Here is a 14,677-nt window from a genome sequence, read left to right as displayed (position 1 = left end):
TGTGGAAGAGGAATTTCCTTCTACCCTGGGAACTGTGACCCTGCTCCCCCAGGCATCCCCATCCTCAAATCCACACCCATCAGGGCACCATATCTGTGATTTGGTTGAGCCAAGGCATCTAGAAGAGGGGGTGGCTTTGGGAAGATGTGCATCAACCTCTGATGTAAAAGACAGTAATAACACTATGCGACTTTGCACGGCACTTTAAAAGAACCCGAGCAAAATGGTGCCAGAAAAAGGGCACCCAGATTGGCCTGGATTTAGAGCTTTGTGGACAAATTGGGCTCAAATTTTTGCCTCTTATGGCCCATATGACTTTGCATATGCCATTTTACCTTCCTCGACTCGGTTTCTCAAAATATACATGGGGACCTTACCAGTCCTAAACCACTGATTTTGACTTATTTTCGCTGTCCCCATGCCTTACCTCAGTTTGTCAGCCTGGAAACTGGGCACTTCGATGGTACCGTTTCACACTGATGCTAAAGGGTCCGAGACAGGTCTGGGTAATAAACAGTACATCTGGATAATAAATAGAAAAAAAGTAACTTGCCTGGACTCGCCAGAAACTGCCGCGATGTGGGGAACCCCCTCTGTGGCTGCCCCAGGGCCAGTGAAGGGTCATTTCCTTCCGCGTTCAGCCCTGCAGTCACTTCTGTTTGTCCCCCCTAAGTGCGGCGGCGCCGGCAGCGGGGAAATCGGGGCCAGGCCGGATTTCCTCTGCGGACCTGCAGCTCTTAGAGCCGCCCGCCCCTCCGGGACCCTGCGGGGCCGTGAACTGCACGTGCAGCCGCTCGGGGCCGGGCCTCGCTCGTACTGGGCTCCCTCAGCTACTCCTCTCTCTCCGGCTCCTTCATCCCGCCCTCTTCAACCCGCCCCTTCCCAGCCGGGATTCCAGCGTAAAGAAGATGCTTCACTCCCTCGCAGGTTCCGGATAAACCGAGTCACGCCAGGGAGCCGTACGGGCGCTAGGACCCCGCGGCTTGACCGAGGGGGGGCGTGGTGGGGCGGGAGAGGTATTTAAATTGGAGCCCGAGCCGCCCCCTCGCGGGTCGGACTCCCGTGGGGCAGTGGAGCGGCCGTGCGCCTCCTCGGGCCGTGACCCCGGAGTCTGGCGCCGGGTGGGACCGGGGGATAGGTTTGCGCAAAATGTGCCGGGGCTGCCGGAGAGAGGAGCGGCGGCCGCGCTGAGCCAGGTAGGAGACGCCCAGCGGGCTAGGCTGGCCGACCCCCTAGGGAACCAGCTGTCCTGCGCCCCTCTTGAGCAGAGGGCGTGGAGCCGGTCTGGGGCTAGTCCACCGCGCTCGCCAACAGCCCCCTCCCGCCGCCGCCCCTCTTCTTGCGCGTGGAGCCAGGTTTGACCCTCCCCTTGGCCCCAGAGGTCTCCCAGGCTCCTGACTCAACGAATCTTTCCCGCGACGGGGTGAGGCTGGCGTTCCCATTTGACAGATGGGAAAACATTAGCAGAAAGGCCAGCACTTGGCGGGAACACACAGCTAGTCAAGAGCAGACCAAGATTTTAATCAAGGTCTCCTACCATCCTCTGACCTGGCCCCGCGTGGGGCTTCCCATTCCATCGCACCGGAGAGTCTGCCTACCTGGGTGGGGGGCACCCACCTCTTTCCAAGGGGCTCCAGAGCCAGCCTTCTTCATGGGTGGTAAGATGCGAGGGACCCCCACCCCCACCCTGAGCTGCCTGAAATTCTGCCATCACAGCCACATTCCTTTGGGTTAAGGTCTAATTCGTGGGATGCACATGTTTGCCCTTAGTGATTCACTGCTCTGTAGGGGCGTCCACAGCAGCTCTCCCAGGACCCCAGGCTGCCAGTGATCCCGGATGAAAGGAGGGGGAGGAACACCTAGAGCCTGTCTGCTTGTGGATGTTGGGGGCAGCGGGTATTGGAAGGGGTTAGAGAGGAAGATTTTGTCCTGGTGTACTGGAAACATTTGATTTGGAGGCAGACAGACTGGATTCTGATCCCGACTCTGCTATCTATTGCCTGTGTGACTTAGGGTAAGTCACCTCTCTGAGCCTCGTTCTCCTCATGGGCAAATTGTGGGCAGTTCTATAGGGGGCAGGCAACTCAACGCCTGCTGGAGAAAATACAGCATTTGTGTGGTGTAGACCTGGGCTAAATCCCAAAACACTAATGAGCTAAGTAACTATAGGCTAAGTCATTTTATCTGAGCCTCAGTTTTCTCATCTGTAAAATGAAAATCGTAACTATGTCATTGGGTTGTGAGAATTGATATGATATAGGTTAAGTGCTCAAAGAGTGTCTAATATCCTTAAATAAGGAAAAGCTTATTATGATAGTAAGCATTGCCCCCACCTCATCTCTCTCTCTCTCTCTCTCACACACACACACACACACACACACACACACACACACACACACACACACACATATTCTTTGGCACTTCTTACAGTCAGAGTCCTAGGTGGTCTCTCTCCTCCTCTTGCCTAGGCCACTTGTCCACAGGCCTTGGGCCTCTGTCCTCAGCACACCTTGCCTGGGCTGCTCAGCCCTGCAGGTCATTGTACCTGCTGGAAAGACCATATGTGTCCAGGGCACCTTCACAGCCATTCTCAACTTGATAATCACAACAGTTGAGAACAGTCAGTGGCAGAACAGGAACCAGGCTACTTGCCTTACCAGTGAAACACTGAAGCATGGAAGGGTTAAGGGACTTGTCCAAGGAACAGGCTAGGGAGCAGTAGAGTCTGGATGTAAGCCTACTTCTAAGTGACCCCGGTCCTCCCTCTTGAGAGTGAGTCGTCCACAAATTCTACACACTGTATCTTGGGCACTGCTGATGGATGCCCACAGCTGATGGACCTCCTTCTTTCCAATGCCATCACAAAATTCCACTATTAGAGTGATGGTTCCTGCTGGGTGCTCTGATGCCCACCTTGGGGGCAGGGTGGGATTTGGCAGGCAGAGGAGGGGAAAATGAGGGCCCCTTCAGGCAGCAATTCAGGTTCAGAACTAAGCCAGGCCTTTCCTTGTCCGTACCTCAAACTCACCCCTCAACCCATTTCAGTAGAGCTTCTATCCCTTGCTCTGCCTTTTGTTCAATAGATCTTTAGTGAGAACCACTTAAAAGACTCCTGTTCTCATATAATAAAAAATTAATTATCAGGAAATGATCAACGCAAGGAAAATAAAGCATATGGGGATGTGGGAGAAGAGCATTCCAGGTGGAAGGAACTGTAGGGCAAAGGCCCTGAGGCAGAAATGCACTTGCTGTGTTTGAGGAATGGCAAGAAGAATGGTGAGAAAGCTAGAATTTGGTGAGGGAAGGGCAAGTGGTAGATGAAGTCAAAGAGGAGAGAAGCAAAGCCTGGCTTATATTGGAGGGTTTCAAGCAGTGAGATTCATGATCCGATCTATGATTTAACTTCACCGCTCTGGCTACTCTGTGTAGGATAGTCTGAAAGGGGTCCGGGTGGGAGCAGGGTGTTGCTGTGGTTGAGGCCCAGGGTCATGGTGGTGCCTCTGTCTGTGGCAATGATGTAGGGGGCAGGTAGGCAGATCTGGGGGCTGTTTCTCAAGGAGAACAGATGGAACTTGCTGACAGAGAGAAGGAGTGTGGCAGGGAGGTGAAGGGAGAGTCAAGGAGAACTGCTCTTGCCAGTGTCACCAGGTCACTGAGACTCCTCATGTCAATTCTCAACACCTCCCCCTGCCTGCCCAGTGGTTTGAGATAGGTCCCAGAGAAAAGAGATGCCCCTCTGCCCTCGGGGCACTTCCCACAGGAGTGTGTGGGGACGGGCAAACCACAGAATGCTCAGTGCTGCGCTCAGTGACAGCTCAGGGGCCACACTTGGGCAACCAGAGGAGCCTTCTCGGAGATGACATCTAAGCTGAGACCCAAAGGATGAGGAGGTATTCAGCACAAGAGAGGGGAGGAAGTGAGGGTTTGGGGCAGTGAAGGAAAATAGGAAGCGTCCGGAACCCAGAGCGGGAGAAGGGGCAGTGAGAGATGAAGCTGGAAAGAAGAGTCGGCCAAGCACAGTTCACTCCCCAAGGGCCTCACGGCCCCATCGAGGGGTTTCCACTCAGTTCTGAGTATACCAGCTTTCAGATGGGCGGTGATGTTCTGCTTTTTAAACAGCAGAACAAAATTTCCTGTGAAAGCCCAACCTGTGATGCAGGTGAGAAGAGAGCAGCTGTGGCGGCAGAGGCCCGGCTGAGGGCAACCCGAGGGGCAGGGTTTAAAGATCGCTGTGGCCCTGGCCCATCTGAACAAGAAAGGACCTCACAGAGAAATGCCTCTTCTAAAGCATCCTCAATTCAGCGCTCATTTATTGAGTACTCGTGGGAGACCTTATAGTGTAGAGGTGAAGGGCACAGACCTCGAAGCCAGACTTGTTAGCTGTGAGACTTTGAATATGTCACTTAATCTCTCTGAGCCTCGGTTTCCCAGTCTGCAAAATGGAAATGGTAATCATGGAGCCAAACTGTTGAATTATCGTGAGGATTAAATGAGTTAATACATGTAAAATGTCGAGAAGAGTGCCTGGTGCATAAGGGCTCTGCGCATGGCACTTTCATAGAATATATCTTACTTGATCTTTAGCAAAATGTGGCGAGGTTGGCATTAACCTCAGAAAAGGAAACAGGTTCAGAGAGGTGAAGTGTCTTGTACAAGTCACATAGCTAGTAAGTGGAAGAGACATAGGGAATAGTTGAGTTGGGTGACTCAGTCCATTGCTTTTGGAGGGCTTTATGTGTTCCTCCTTCGTAATGCTCTGTATGTATTGTGGTCACTTCTGTGCATTTATTTGTATCCCTAGTTCCCAGCATAGAGCCAGACATGAGGAGGAATTCAGTAAAGGTGCGAATGAACGAATGAAATTTATTAATTGATCTGTGTATTCCTAGCACTTGGCCCAGGTCCTCAGTGAGTGAGCCCTTAGCAGCACTGGGATTCCACCCCGCTGAGAGCTTCTGTGCTCTCCCTCAACCTCTCAGTGGCTGCTTATAGAAAGAAGGGCTGGTCCAGCAAGCCTGCATGTCTCTCTGCACTGGTGCTGGTGGTGGCTTCAGTGAAAGTAAAGGGCCTGGCAGTCTGCTCCTGGGGAAGTTCACTGCCACAGTGCTGGGGGCAGGGCAAGCCTCCTGGTGGGGCTTCCTGTCAAGGCTTCAGGCCCAGCATTCAAACAATGGCCAGACCTGAAGAATCAGAAAATCAAAAGAAAAAGGGCAAATAAAAGTCCAGGAGTAGGGACCTTAAGGAATTCTGTTTGGGGCCTGAGGAGCTAGGATGGGGAGACCTGCTTGTGGCTTGGGTAAAAATGGAGTCAGAGGCCCAGCTCCCCATCTCACCCCACTCCAGGCCTGAGGTTGGCCCAGATTAGCCCTTAGGGTCCTTCTGCCTCCTGCTTACCACCTCCAGATTGTCTTCCACCTGGTAAGGTCTTTCGAAACCCAAATCTGACCATGTCACCCACTGCTTAAAAAATCTTGCAGAGGGTGAGGGTGGTGAGGGATGACCTAGCTCCTTGGCTTAGCATTGGAGGCAGTTTATGATGGGCTATGGCCCATTTCCAACCCCCTTCATAAGGTGCCCTATTCACAGCACCTTAATTCTGGATACCTCTTTGGTCTGGGGTTCCCTAAGGGCAGGCACAAACAGGACGGGAGGGTGGGGACTGGCAGTGGGAAGGAGCCTGAGATTTTACGGTGTTCCCCCTTTCTCCCGCCCTATGCAGAGCCATGAGCCACCAGATTCTGCTGCTCCTGGCCGTGCTGATCCTGGGCCTGGCTACCTCCCAACACCGAGACAAGGTGCCCTGTAAGATGGTAAGAAGCCCTGCCCAGGCAGGGTAAGCTTCCTCCAGCACCCTCCCTCCCCAGGCCCTCAAAATGCCCCACTGTCCCAGATCCAGAAGCCAGAAGTTAGAGGAGTCAAAGAGGAAAGAGAATGCATTTAATGCATTTAAACTTTGCATTTAATGCACACCTGGTAGAATATTTAAATATCTTATTTATTATTAATCTTGCCAGATTAAGCACCATTATTTCTATTTTACAGAGTTGGAAACTGAGGCTTAGAGAGGTTAGATAACTTGTCTAAGGTCATTCAACTAGGACCAGTTGGGCCAATATTGAACTCTTCCCCCAGCTGCCTCCATAGGGCATTGGGTCCAGCTGGATGATGCAGAATGTGTGTGTGTGTGTGTGTGTGTGTGTGTGTGTGTGTGTGTGTGTGTGTGGGGAATTTGGGGTAGGCCAGCTGGAAAGGGCTCTTCTGTACTAGGTCCCTCCCGAGGACAAATCCTCTTTTCTAACTGGGCTTCTTGACTTGGGCCTATCTTCCACATCCCTCCTGGGAACTCTTCCACTCATTACTGCCCAGGTCAAATGGGAAGCCTGTTACAGGAAGCCTTCCTTGATCTGTCCCAGGCTGGCCTGGTTCCGTTTGTTCCATTTTTCTTGGCTTCCGCAGCCCCAAGCTTCCCTCCATTGCAATACTGACCACGTGGTATAGTTGACAAATGGGTCCAAGCCTGTCTTACCTGCCAGACCAAGAACTTTTTAATGGCAGGGACCAGATTTGTTCCTTTTTCCTTCCCTGAGCCAGTGAGACTAGCCTTGATGTTACTGTGACTCTGTGGGGTACAGGGAAAAGGGACCACCTACGTCCACTAGTGAGGCTGGATAGTCACTGAGGTCCAGGTAGGAGCTTGAGCTGGGGAAGAAGAGACAGGCTCTATGGCAGCCACACCTAGACTTAGGACTAGAAGCTATGACACAGAGTGGGCAGCTTCTTCTGGAGGCTGGATGTGCTGGCAGCCAGGGCCCAGCAGCCCTTCCCTGGGGTTTTAGTGTCCTGCTGTTGCCACCTCACTGCTTGCTCTTCAGAACCCTTCTGAGATTCCCAGAACCCAGAATAATAGGCAGAGAAGGCCTCAGATATCACCAAATGCAGCCCCGTATTCTACCTTGGGAAACAGAGAGATGAAGGGCCTGGGCTACCTAATAGAGGGGAGAACTGGGTGAGCTTTGGATTTGGGGAAAATGAGGTAATAGGCAAGAAAGCACTTTCTGAACTACTATGGAAGGAATTATGATGGTTTTCAAAATAGTAAAAAAAAAATTGCTACATGCAGAGGGCTTTCTCTCCTTTTCTCCTACCCAGAATTCCTCTTTTCAGCTGAGAAAACTAAGGCTGAGAAAAGAGATGTGACCCATCAGGGTCATACAAATAGGAACTAACAGAGCAGGATTCGAACCCAACTCTCCCGAGCGTATGCTGTCCACTGCCGGGTGACTCTTCATATCCCGTTTCCCTTTTATGTGCAGGTGGTAAAATGGAGTTTATGACAAGTCCTCTTCCTGCCTAAAAAATAAAAAAAAAATAAAAAAAAAAAGCTGGGCTGTGGCATCCTAGTATCTCAGAGAGAATGGGTAGGGGGTTGTCAGGGGAAGATCCAAATTTGGCTAAGGGCTGATTCCTCCAAGACCCCTCCCATGCAAGTCAGTCATGCTGGGGCTTGGAGCTCAGGAAGTGGCAGGCACATGGAAATGGAGTGCTGAGAGCTGCCCTGGCCTTCAAGCTTCTTCTCAGACTGGACTGAGAAGGCATCCCAGGGCAGTTCTGTCTACCTGCAGCCTCCTCTGGACCTCTGAGAGGGGTCCTAGGTACCTGGGCAGAAAGCAAGGCTTAGGCTCTGGGCTTGGCGGCTCTGTGTCCCGGCTCAACTCTCAGGGAATGGTGCCCCAGGGAGCCTTGGAGTCTCCAGAGGTGAAACGGGGTATGGGCTTGCACAGGACCATGTCCCCAACACACTAAATGTTCAGGAAGTGGTGGCTGATGTAATTTACTGTACTGAAGGACTCAACCTGGCTGCTCAACCAGCTGAGGGCCCAGTGGTCAGAACTTGGTTGGCACCAATAGGAAACAGAACTTGCAATGGCAGTTTTGAGCCTCTGACTTTCTGATTTGGGGCAGCCCACCACCCTGAGCCTCAATTTCCTTAGGGGATACAACGGGGTATATGTGCCTTAGAAGATTAAGTGAGGCAAGGGATCTGTGTTCAGCACAACCCTGACACAGAGCTGATGCCCCACAGTTAGTGGCAGTCATTGTGTTCTTGTTCATTTTGCTGTTTCTTCTTTAATCAGAATGGTCCGGGAGCTGGGGACAGGATGGGGAGGCCATCTCTAGTTGCCCTAGCTGGTTGAGAGGTTGTGGGGGAGGAAGGAGCAAGGAGCCGGCCAGGACTGGCAAGGTGGCTGGGGTAGGTTTCTGGGTGCCCTACTGCAGAGGTGTCCCTAAGTAGGCCAGTCACTGGGCCACATGGAGTAGGAAGAACACACAGATACCTGGGAGGGTAGTCTGTTTCTCCCCCTTCCTCACCTTAGGAAGGAAGCTGAGAGCTGGGCCAAGCAGGGACCCCTTAGGGTGGTATTCTTGACCTGCTAGCTCAGCTGCTGACTCCCAGTGATCAGTACAGGTCACTGCCATCTTCAGGCTCAGCCTCCCATCTGGGAAGTCTTTGACTTTAGTCTGAATATATGAATTATCACTTTTCTTTCCTTTCAGAAAGGTAATTGAATCAATCCTTGAGACCTTAATTAAGCCGATGAAATCTGTGACATTTTCATTCATTAAAAAAATTTACTGAGTGCCTCCGTACATAAGGTCCAAGACATTTACATCAATCAAACCAGTCCCTGTTTTCTTGGAGTTCACTGCCTAGCGGATCCCCACACAGACAGTCATGATTCAAGGGCCAAAGCTATGACAGAAGAAGCACAGGGGCTATGAGAACCCAGAGGAGGCCCTGACCTGCCTGGCAGTCAGGAAAGGCTTCCTGGTGGAGGAGACCCTGGAGTTTAGCATGCTGAGTTCACCATTCAGATGTGGTTGAGAAGGGCATAACAAACACAGAAAACAGCAAGGAGGAGGCCTAGAGGTGGGCATGGGAGGGCACAGTGGGCGGTGGTAAGGTATGGAAGGTATGGTCACTGCCTATGGCCTGGGCTAGTGGGTTGGGAGGAGAGAGGACAGATCAACAGTAGTCACAAACAGCCTTGAACCCTGCTGAGGTTCCTGGACTTGGCCCTGGAGGGGTTTAAGTAGAGGGTAGCATAGTCAGAGTAGAGTTTTCAAGTCGTTGCCAGGCATTTGGCTGGCAGATGGGTCAGAAGGGGTGAATAGAGACAGAAGCTGGGGCAGGAGTGGTCCTGAGATGTGTGGTGCTGGAAGTCAGGCCCTTGGCTGGGAAAGGCTGGGTTTCCTGGTATGTTGGAAAAGACGAGAGGGAGCCCGCATTTGCGTGGAAAGAATTCTGGCCCCAGAAGCCACACAGGGTAGAAGGACAAAAGTGGGCCTTTCGTTTGGATTCCAAACTCAGTCTGCTCCTCACCAGCTGGGTGATCTTGGAGCCTATCTTCACCTTTCTGAGCTCGGATTTTTTAAATAGGGGTGATCATATTTGATAGGCAGGCTATTGTGAAGATCCAACGAGACAGTGGGTATGAAAATGCTAAACAAAATCTAAATTGCTGAGTGGGTGCTAGGGAAGGATAGACGAGTTACTTTCTGGATAAGAAACCAGAGTGGTATATGGCTTGATCGGGCTACACAGCAAAATCATAGTTTTGCCATCAAAGAACGTGGGTTGACACCTTGGCCATCCTTCCCCTGCCACCTACTTCTACCCTATCTCCAGGGGCCGATAAGGACCAGGCCGCGGGAAGCAAAGTCACTAATGGGGGGTGGGTGTAGGTAGCAGCAACAGAAAGGAGGTCACTTCTGGGAAGTGTTACCAAGGAAGGCAGGCTCTGGGACCTGTAGCTGTACCCCATGGAATGAGGGCTTGAATGAGATCTGAGGGTAGGAAGCTGAAAACTGATGACAGGAGTGCAAAATGCATTTTTCCGTTTTGGAAACATTTTCCCCATAGTGTATTAATCTCACCTGACGCCAGCTGGGTAAATTTAAGTATCTGGGCCCATAGAAGGAACTCAGGATGAGGAACCGGGAGGCCTGGGTCCCAGCTCGCCTTGATCCTCATTGGTTCTAGGTCACTTTAGATGATACATGGCTCAGTTTTCTGTAAACTGGAATAATCAGGACAGAGGTTTTTGTTAGTTCATTTATATTTCCATTTGTCCGTCATCTCTGCTGTCTACCCATCAAAGATTTCTTGAGTCCCTCCCTGATGCCAGCGCTATATTGGATGCCACAGACAGGGCTGGGAATGGGAGGGGGTCATTCAGAAATGGGGTGATTAGGCTGGGGTAGAGGAATGTCGAGCATCTGGGAGGCCAGGGAGAACCCTGGTGGGAGCTCAAGACATCCTTCCTAGAGGCTCATGTCTGGTTCCAGCTCCTACTGCACCCATTAATGCCTGCTGCTCTCCCTGCCTCCTCTTCCTCAGGTGGACAAGGAGGTCTTGTGCCAGGGCCTTGGCCTACTTCAGGTCCCCTCGGTGCTTCCTCGGGACATTGAGGTCCTCGACCTGTCTGAAAATCAGCTTTGGAGGATCCTGGCCTTGCCCTTGGGCTTCTATACAGCCCTCCGTCACCTGGACCTGAGCTTCAACGAGATCAGCTTCCTCCAGCCCGGTGTCTTCCAGGCCCTGTCCCACCTGGAGCACCTCAACCTGGCCCACAACCGCCTGGCACTGAGCACTGGTGGTCTAGGTCCCCTGCTGCATGTGACGTCCCTGGACCTGTCTGGGAACAGCCTGTACAGTGGCCTGATGGAGCGGCTGCTGGGGGAGGCACCCGCCCTGCGTACCCTCGTGCTGGCAGAGAACAGCCTGACGCACCTTGCCCGTCAGACCTTCTGGGGCATGCCTGCGCTTGAGCGGCTGGACCTACATAGCAATGTGCTCATGGACATCGAAGACGGTGCTTTCGAGGCCCTGCCCCACCTGACCCACCTCAACCTCTCCAGGAACTCCCTCACCTGCATCTCCGACTTTAGCCTCCAGCAGCTGCGAGTACTGGACCTCAGCTGTAACAGCATCGAGGCCTTTCAGACTGCCCCAGAGCCCCAGGCTGGGTACCAGCTCACCTGGCTTGACCTGCGAGAAAACAAACTGCTCCACTTCCCTGACCTGGACGCGCTCCCGAGACTCATCTACCTGAACGTGTCCAACAACCTCATCCGGCTCCCTGTGGGGCCACCTCAGGGTGGCGAGGCCATCCACGCACCTTCCGAGGGCTGGTCAGCCTTGCCTCTCTCAAATCCCACCCGCAACTCTAGCACTCACCCCCTCTCCCAGCTCTTGAATCTGGATTTGAGCTACAATGAGATCGACTTCATCCCAGAGGGCTTTCTTGATCACCTGACCTCCCTGCGCTTCCTGAACCTCAGCAGAAACTGCTTGCGGGCTTTTGAGGCTCAACGTGCAAGCTCCCTGCCCTGTCTTGTGCTCCTGGACATCAGCCACAATGCGCTGGAGACACTAGAGCTGCACACCAGAGCCCTGGGGTCTCTGCGGACACTGTTCCTACAGGACAATGCCTTGCAGGACTTGCACCCATACACCTTTGCTGGCCTGGCCAGCCTGCAGAGCCTCAATTTGCAGGGGAACCGGGTCAGCCCCTGTGGGAGGCCAGGTGAGTCTGGACTCTCAGGCTGTGTGGCCTTCTCTGGCATCTCCTCCCTCCGCATCCTGAACTTGGTGAACAATGAGATGGAGATGCTCCGGGCAGGAGCCTTCCTTCATACGCCACTTACCGAGTTGGATGTCTCTGCCAACCCCGGGCTGGATGTGGCCACAGGGGCCCTGGCAGGCCTGGAGTCCTCCTTGGAGGTCCTGGCCCTGCAAGGCAATGGGTTGGAGGTCCTGCAGGTAGACTTGCCCTGCTTCAGCTGTCTCAAACAGCTCAATCTCGCTGAGAACCGCCTGAGTCGCCTGCCGGCCTGGACACAGGCTGTGTCCCTGGAGGTGCTGGATCTGAGGAACAACAGCTTCAGCTTCCTGCCAGGCAGCGCTATGGGTGGCCTGGAGACTAGCCTCCGGCGCCTCTACCTGCAGGGGAATCCGCTCAGCTGCTGCGGCAATGGCTGGCTGGCAGCCCAGCTGCACCAGGGCCGCGTGGACGTGGATGCCACCCAGGACCTGATCTGCCGCTTCAGCTCCCGAGAGGAGGTGTCCCTGAGTGATGTGCGTCCTGAGGACTGCGAGAAGGGGGAGCTCAAGAATGTCAACCTCATCATCATCCTTACTGTCGCAGTGGTCTCTGCCATTGTTCTCACCACACTGGCCACCTGTTGTTGTGTCCGCCGGCAGAAGTTCAACCAACAGTACAAAGCCTAGAGAAGCCAGAGCTGCAGAACAGCTCAGCCGGGAGACCCTCGTGGGGCAGTGGGGGAGCCAGAGGCACAGGGAATGGTAGGGATTGACACAAGGTCACACAGTGAGCCAAGGTCTCAGAACCCTGGTCTCTAAATCCCACCCCAGGGCTCCTTTCCCTGCATCCTGCTGCATCCCTGGGTGATCCACTTCCCAGACCGCACATGTGGTCCAGTGGAAGCCAGAAGTTGAGCAGTTTCAAAAATGACAGAGAATAAGGTTGACCGATTGGATCAACCAAGCTTTGCCAGACATCTGTTCTGTGCCACACCCTGCTCTGGGCACTGGGGACTCTGGTGAAGGAGACACATCCCTGCCCTCAAGCATCTCCCAGTCTGGGTGGGGAGGGGGTCACAGAGCCATGCAATGACCACACAGTGTGGAGCCCAGGGCTCCAAAGCTCGGCAGCGGAGTCTGCCCTGGCAGGGCCAGGCGGGGACAAGGAGGCTCAAGACCGAAAGGATTTGTCCGAGATGTTTCCAAGCAGACTATTTGTCACATCTGATAATGACTTTCAGCTTCTCTGGAACATGACGAGCTTGTGACCGGAAGAGAACTAGAGCCACATGAGTACGTCCTGGATCCAGCATTATTAGGCGGGCTGTGGTGTCTCCAGCAGGTCCTGGTTAAGAGGCTGTCGCCCTGGGCTTTGGCTAGCACTGGACCATTTCGTTTCCTGGTCTGGACAGGCTCTTTCTGCACCCGGCACTCTCATGTTGCACACACTGGCCCGAATACTGCCTTAGCCCACACTTCCTGCTTAGGCCCCCTGCTCCATTCCGGTCCCACCCTGGCTGGAAAGGCAGGAGTTGTAGCCTTAGGGCTCTGGTTCTGTTTTATACCAGGCTTGGCATCTGTAACAAACCCAAGCCTGCAATCCGCCTCTTTATGACAACCCTCTGAGGCTGGTTATTTCATCCCATTTTATAAGAGGCTCCAAGTCTCCCTCCATGGTTCCCTCAGCTAAGAAATACCATAACTGACATTTAGACTCACATCCTCCTGACTCCAGGGCCTCAGCTTTGCCGCTGCGGAGGCTGTAGGCTGTCAGGTGGACAGGAAGTGGCCCTACATCGCTGGAACAGGGCCTGGGAACATCCTGTGCTGTGCATCCCCACCTGCTCTTCTCTCCTGAGTAGGCAGAGAGAAGGCAGGCAGCCACATGCCCTCTCCTCTTTCTCTGCCTCAGTTTCCCTCATTTTCTCCGCCTCAGTTTCCCTCATTTTCTCCATTGCAGACTGGTATGGGTTCTCTTTTTTCTCTTCTTACTATTGCATTCCTTCATTCCCTCTTTCTCCAGTGAGCACAGCCTGGAGCATGAGACTATTGAGTCCAACCTCCCCATTGCACAGATAGGAAACAGACTTAGGAAGAGAATGGGCCTTACTTAGAGCTATACAAGTCAGTAGCAGAGTCTGTGAATAAAGTAGATTTAGATCTCATCGGGGTATGTGTGGAGGAGTTTGGGGGTTGGACCTGAGTGGTTTTCTTTTCTCTCAGCTGTCACATCACAAGATAACGCTGGCTCCAAATGCTCTTTCTGGTCTTCATCATGAAGGGATTTTTTCCCCCTAGAAAAATAGGTAGAAAAATGCATCCAGATTTAACTTGTTGTCCCTCATATCCATGGAACCATGGGCTGTCCAGGAAGAAAGGGGGCCTTGGGATCTACCCAGGACCCCATACTGTTGTCTTTACCTCCCACCTCTGTTTGGGTGCTGTCTGGCTCAGGACAGTGCTCGGTAAAGTGCGAGATAACGAAAATGCCTATCTCTCTGCCCCATTTTGCAGATGAGGAAACTGAGGCCCTGTGAGGGTCAAGGACTCAGGGACCTGGTGTCCTGGCTCCAGCCTGGGGCCCTGGGGGTCTGGGGGACCCAGTCCTAGTTGGGATCAGGACCACAGGTGCTCACTGCACACAAACACTCTCAGGCTTGGGGGCTGGTACGTTCCCCTCCAAGCCTGATCTTTGAAAACACTACATAATGCTGCTCTCACCTCCTAGGAGCCAGGCCACTGCCCAGGCCTCAGAACCAGCTCTTTGTATAAACCACACGAATGTATTAAAAACTAATTTTGAAGAAATGATGCAGCCTGCTAGCCTCCTCCTTGCTGTGGGTAATTGGCACCATCGCATCCACTCGAACCCTGCCCTCCTCTACATCTGTTATGGTTTTTGAGCCCTCATGGCAAACCCCTGGGGCTGGGGGGACTGTGAGGGGGAGATGGAAGCTGTGGGCTATCACTACCCTGGACCTTGGGGCCTCGGCCCCAGTCACATCCCTTCCCATTTGACAAACCCTGCTTCCTCCCCTACCGCTGAGAAAATGGTGGCTTTCAGTAGGAACA

At 53.1% G+C, this 14,677-nt stretch overlaps 1 protein-coding gene across 3 annotated transcripts; it reads left to right on the top strand.

The window, feature by feature from the left end:
- Positions 1–733: 733 nt before the first annotated feature.
- On the top strand, positions 734–14,416 carry LRRC32 (leucine rich repeat containing 32). Of its 3 annotated transcripts, none has more exons than XM_039848111.1 (3): positions 734–1,196; positions 5,720–5,810; positions 10,400–14,416. In XM_039848111.1, exons 2-3 carry the CDS (start codon positions 5,724–5,726, stop codon positions 12,290–12,292), a joined length of 1,980 nt encoding a protein of 659 aa, XP_039704045.1. In that variant the 5' UTR covers positions 734–1,196; positions 5,720–5,723; the 3' UTR covers positions 12,293–14,416. The 3 variants fall into 3 exon arrangements, with proteins under 3 accessions (XP_039704045.1, XP_039704047.1, XP_039704046.1); XM_039848113.1 differs by lacking the exon at positions 734–1,196 and adding an exon at positions 1,227–1,658; XM_039848112.1 differs by lacking the exon at positions 734–1,196 and adding an exon at positions 1,686–2,014.
- Positions 14,417–14,677: the final 261 nt, after the last annotated feature.

The sequence above is a fragment of the Pteropus medius genome, unplaced genomic scaffold, assembly GCF_902729225.1.
Source record: "Pteropus medius unplaced genomic scaffold, Ma_sr-lr_union100, whole genome shotgun sequence".
Taxonomy (NCBI): Eukaryota; Metazoa; Chordata; class Mammalia; order Chiroptera; family Pteropodidae; genus Pteropus; species Pteropus medius.
The sequence above is the reverse complement of the archived record's forward strand: the minus strand, read 5'-3'. Positions and strand labels throughout refer to the sequence as shown.

What these genes read in the sequence shown, in the direction of transcription:
- LRRC32 (XM_039848111.1), top strand. Translation starts at nt 5,724, where the DNA reads ATGAGCCACCAGATTCTGCTGCTCCTGGCCGTGCTGATCCTGGGCCTG. An exon ending in ACAAGGTGCCCTGTAAGATG is followed by an intron (nt 5,811 to 10,399) that starts GTAAGAAGCCCT and finishes CCTCTTCCTCAG; the next exon opens with GTGGACAAGGAGGTCTTGTG.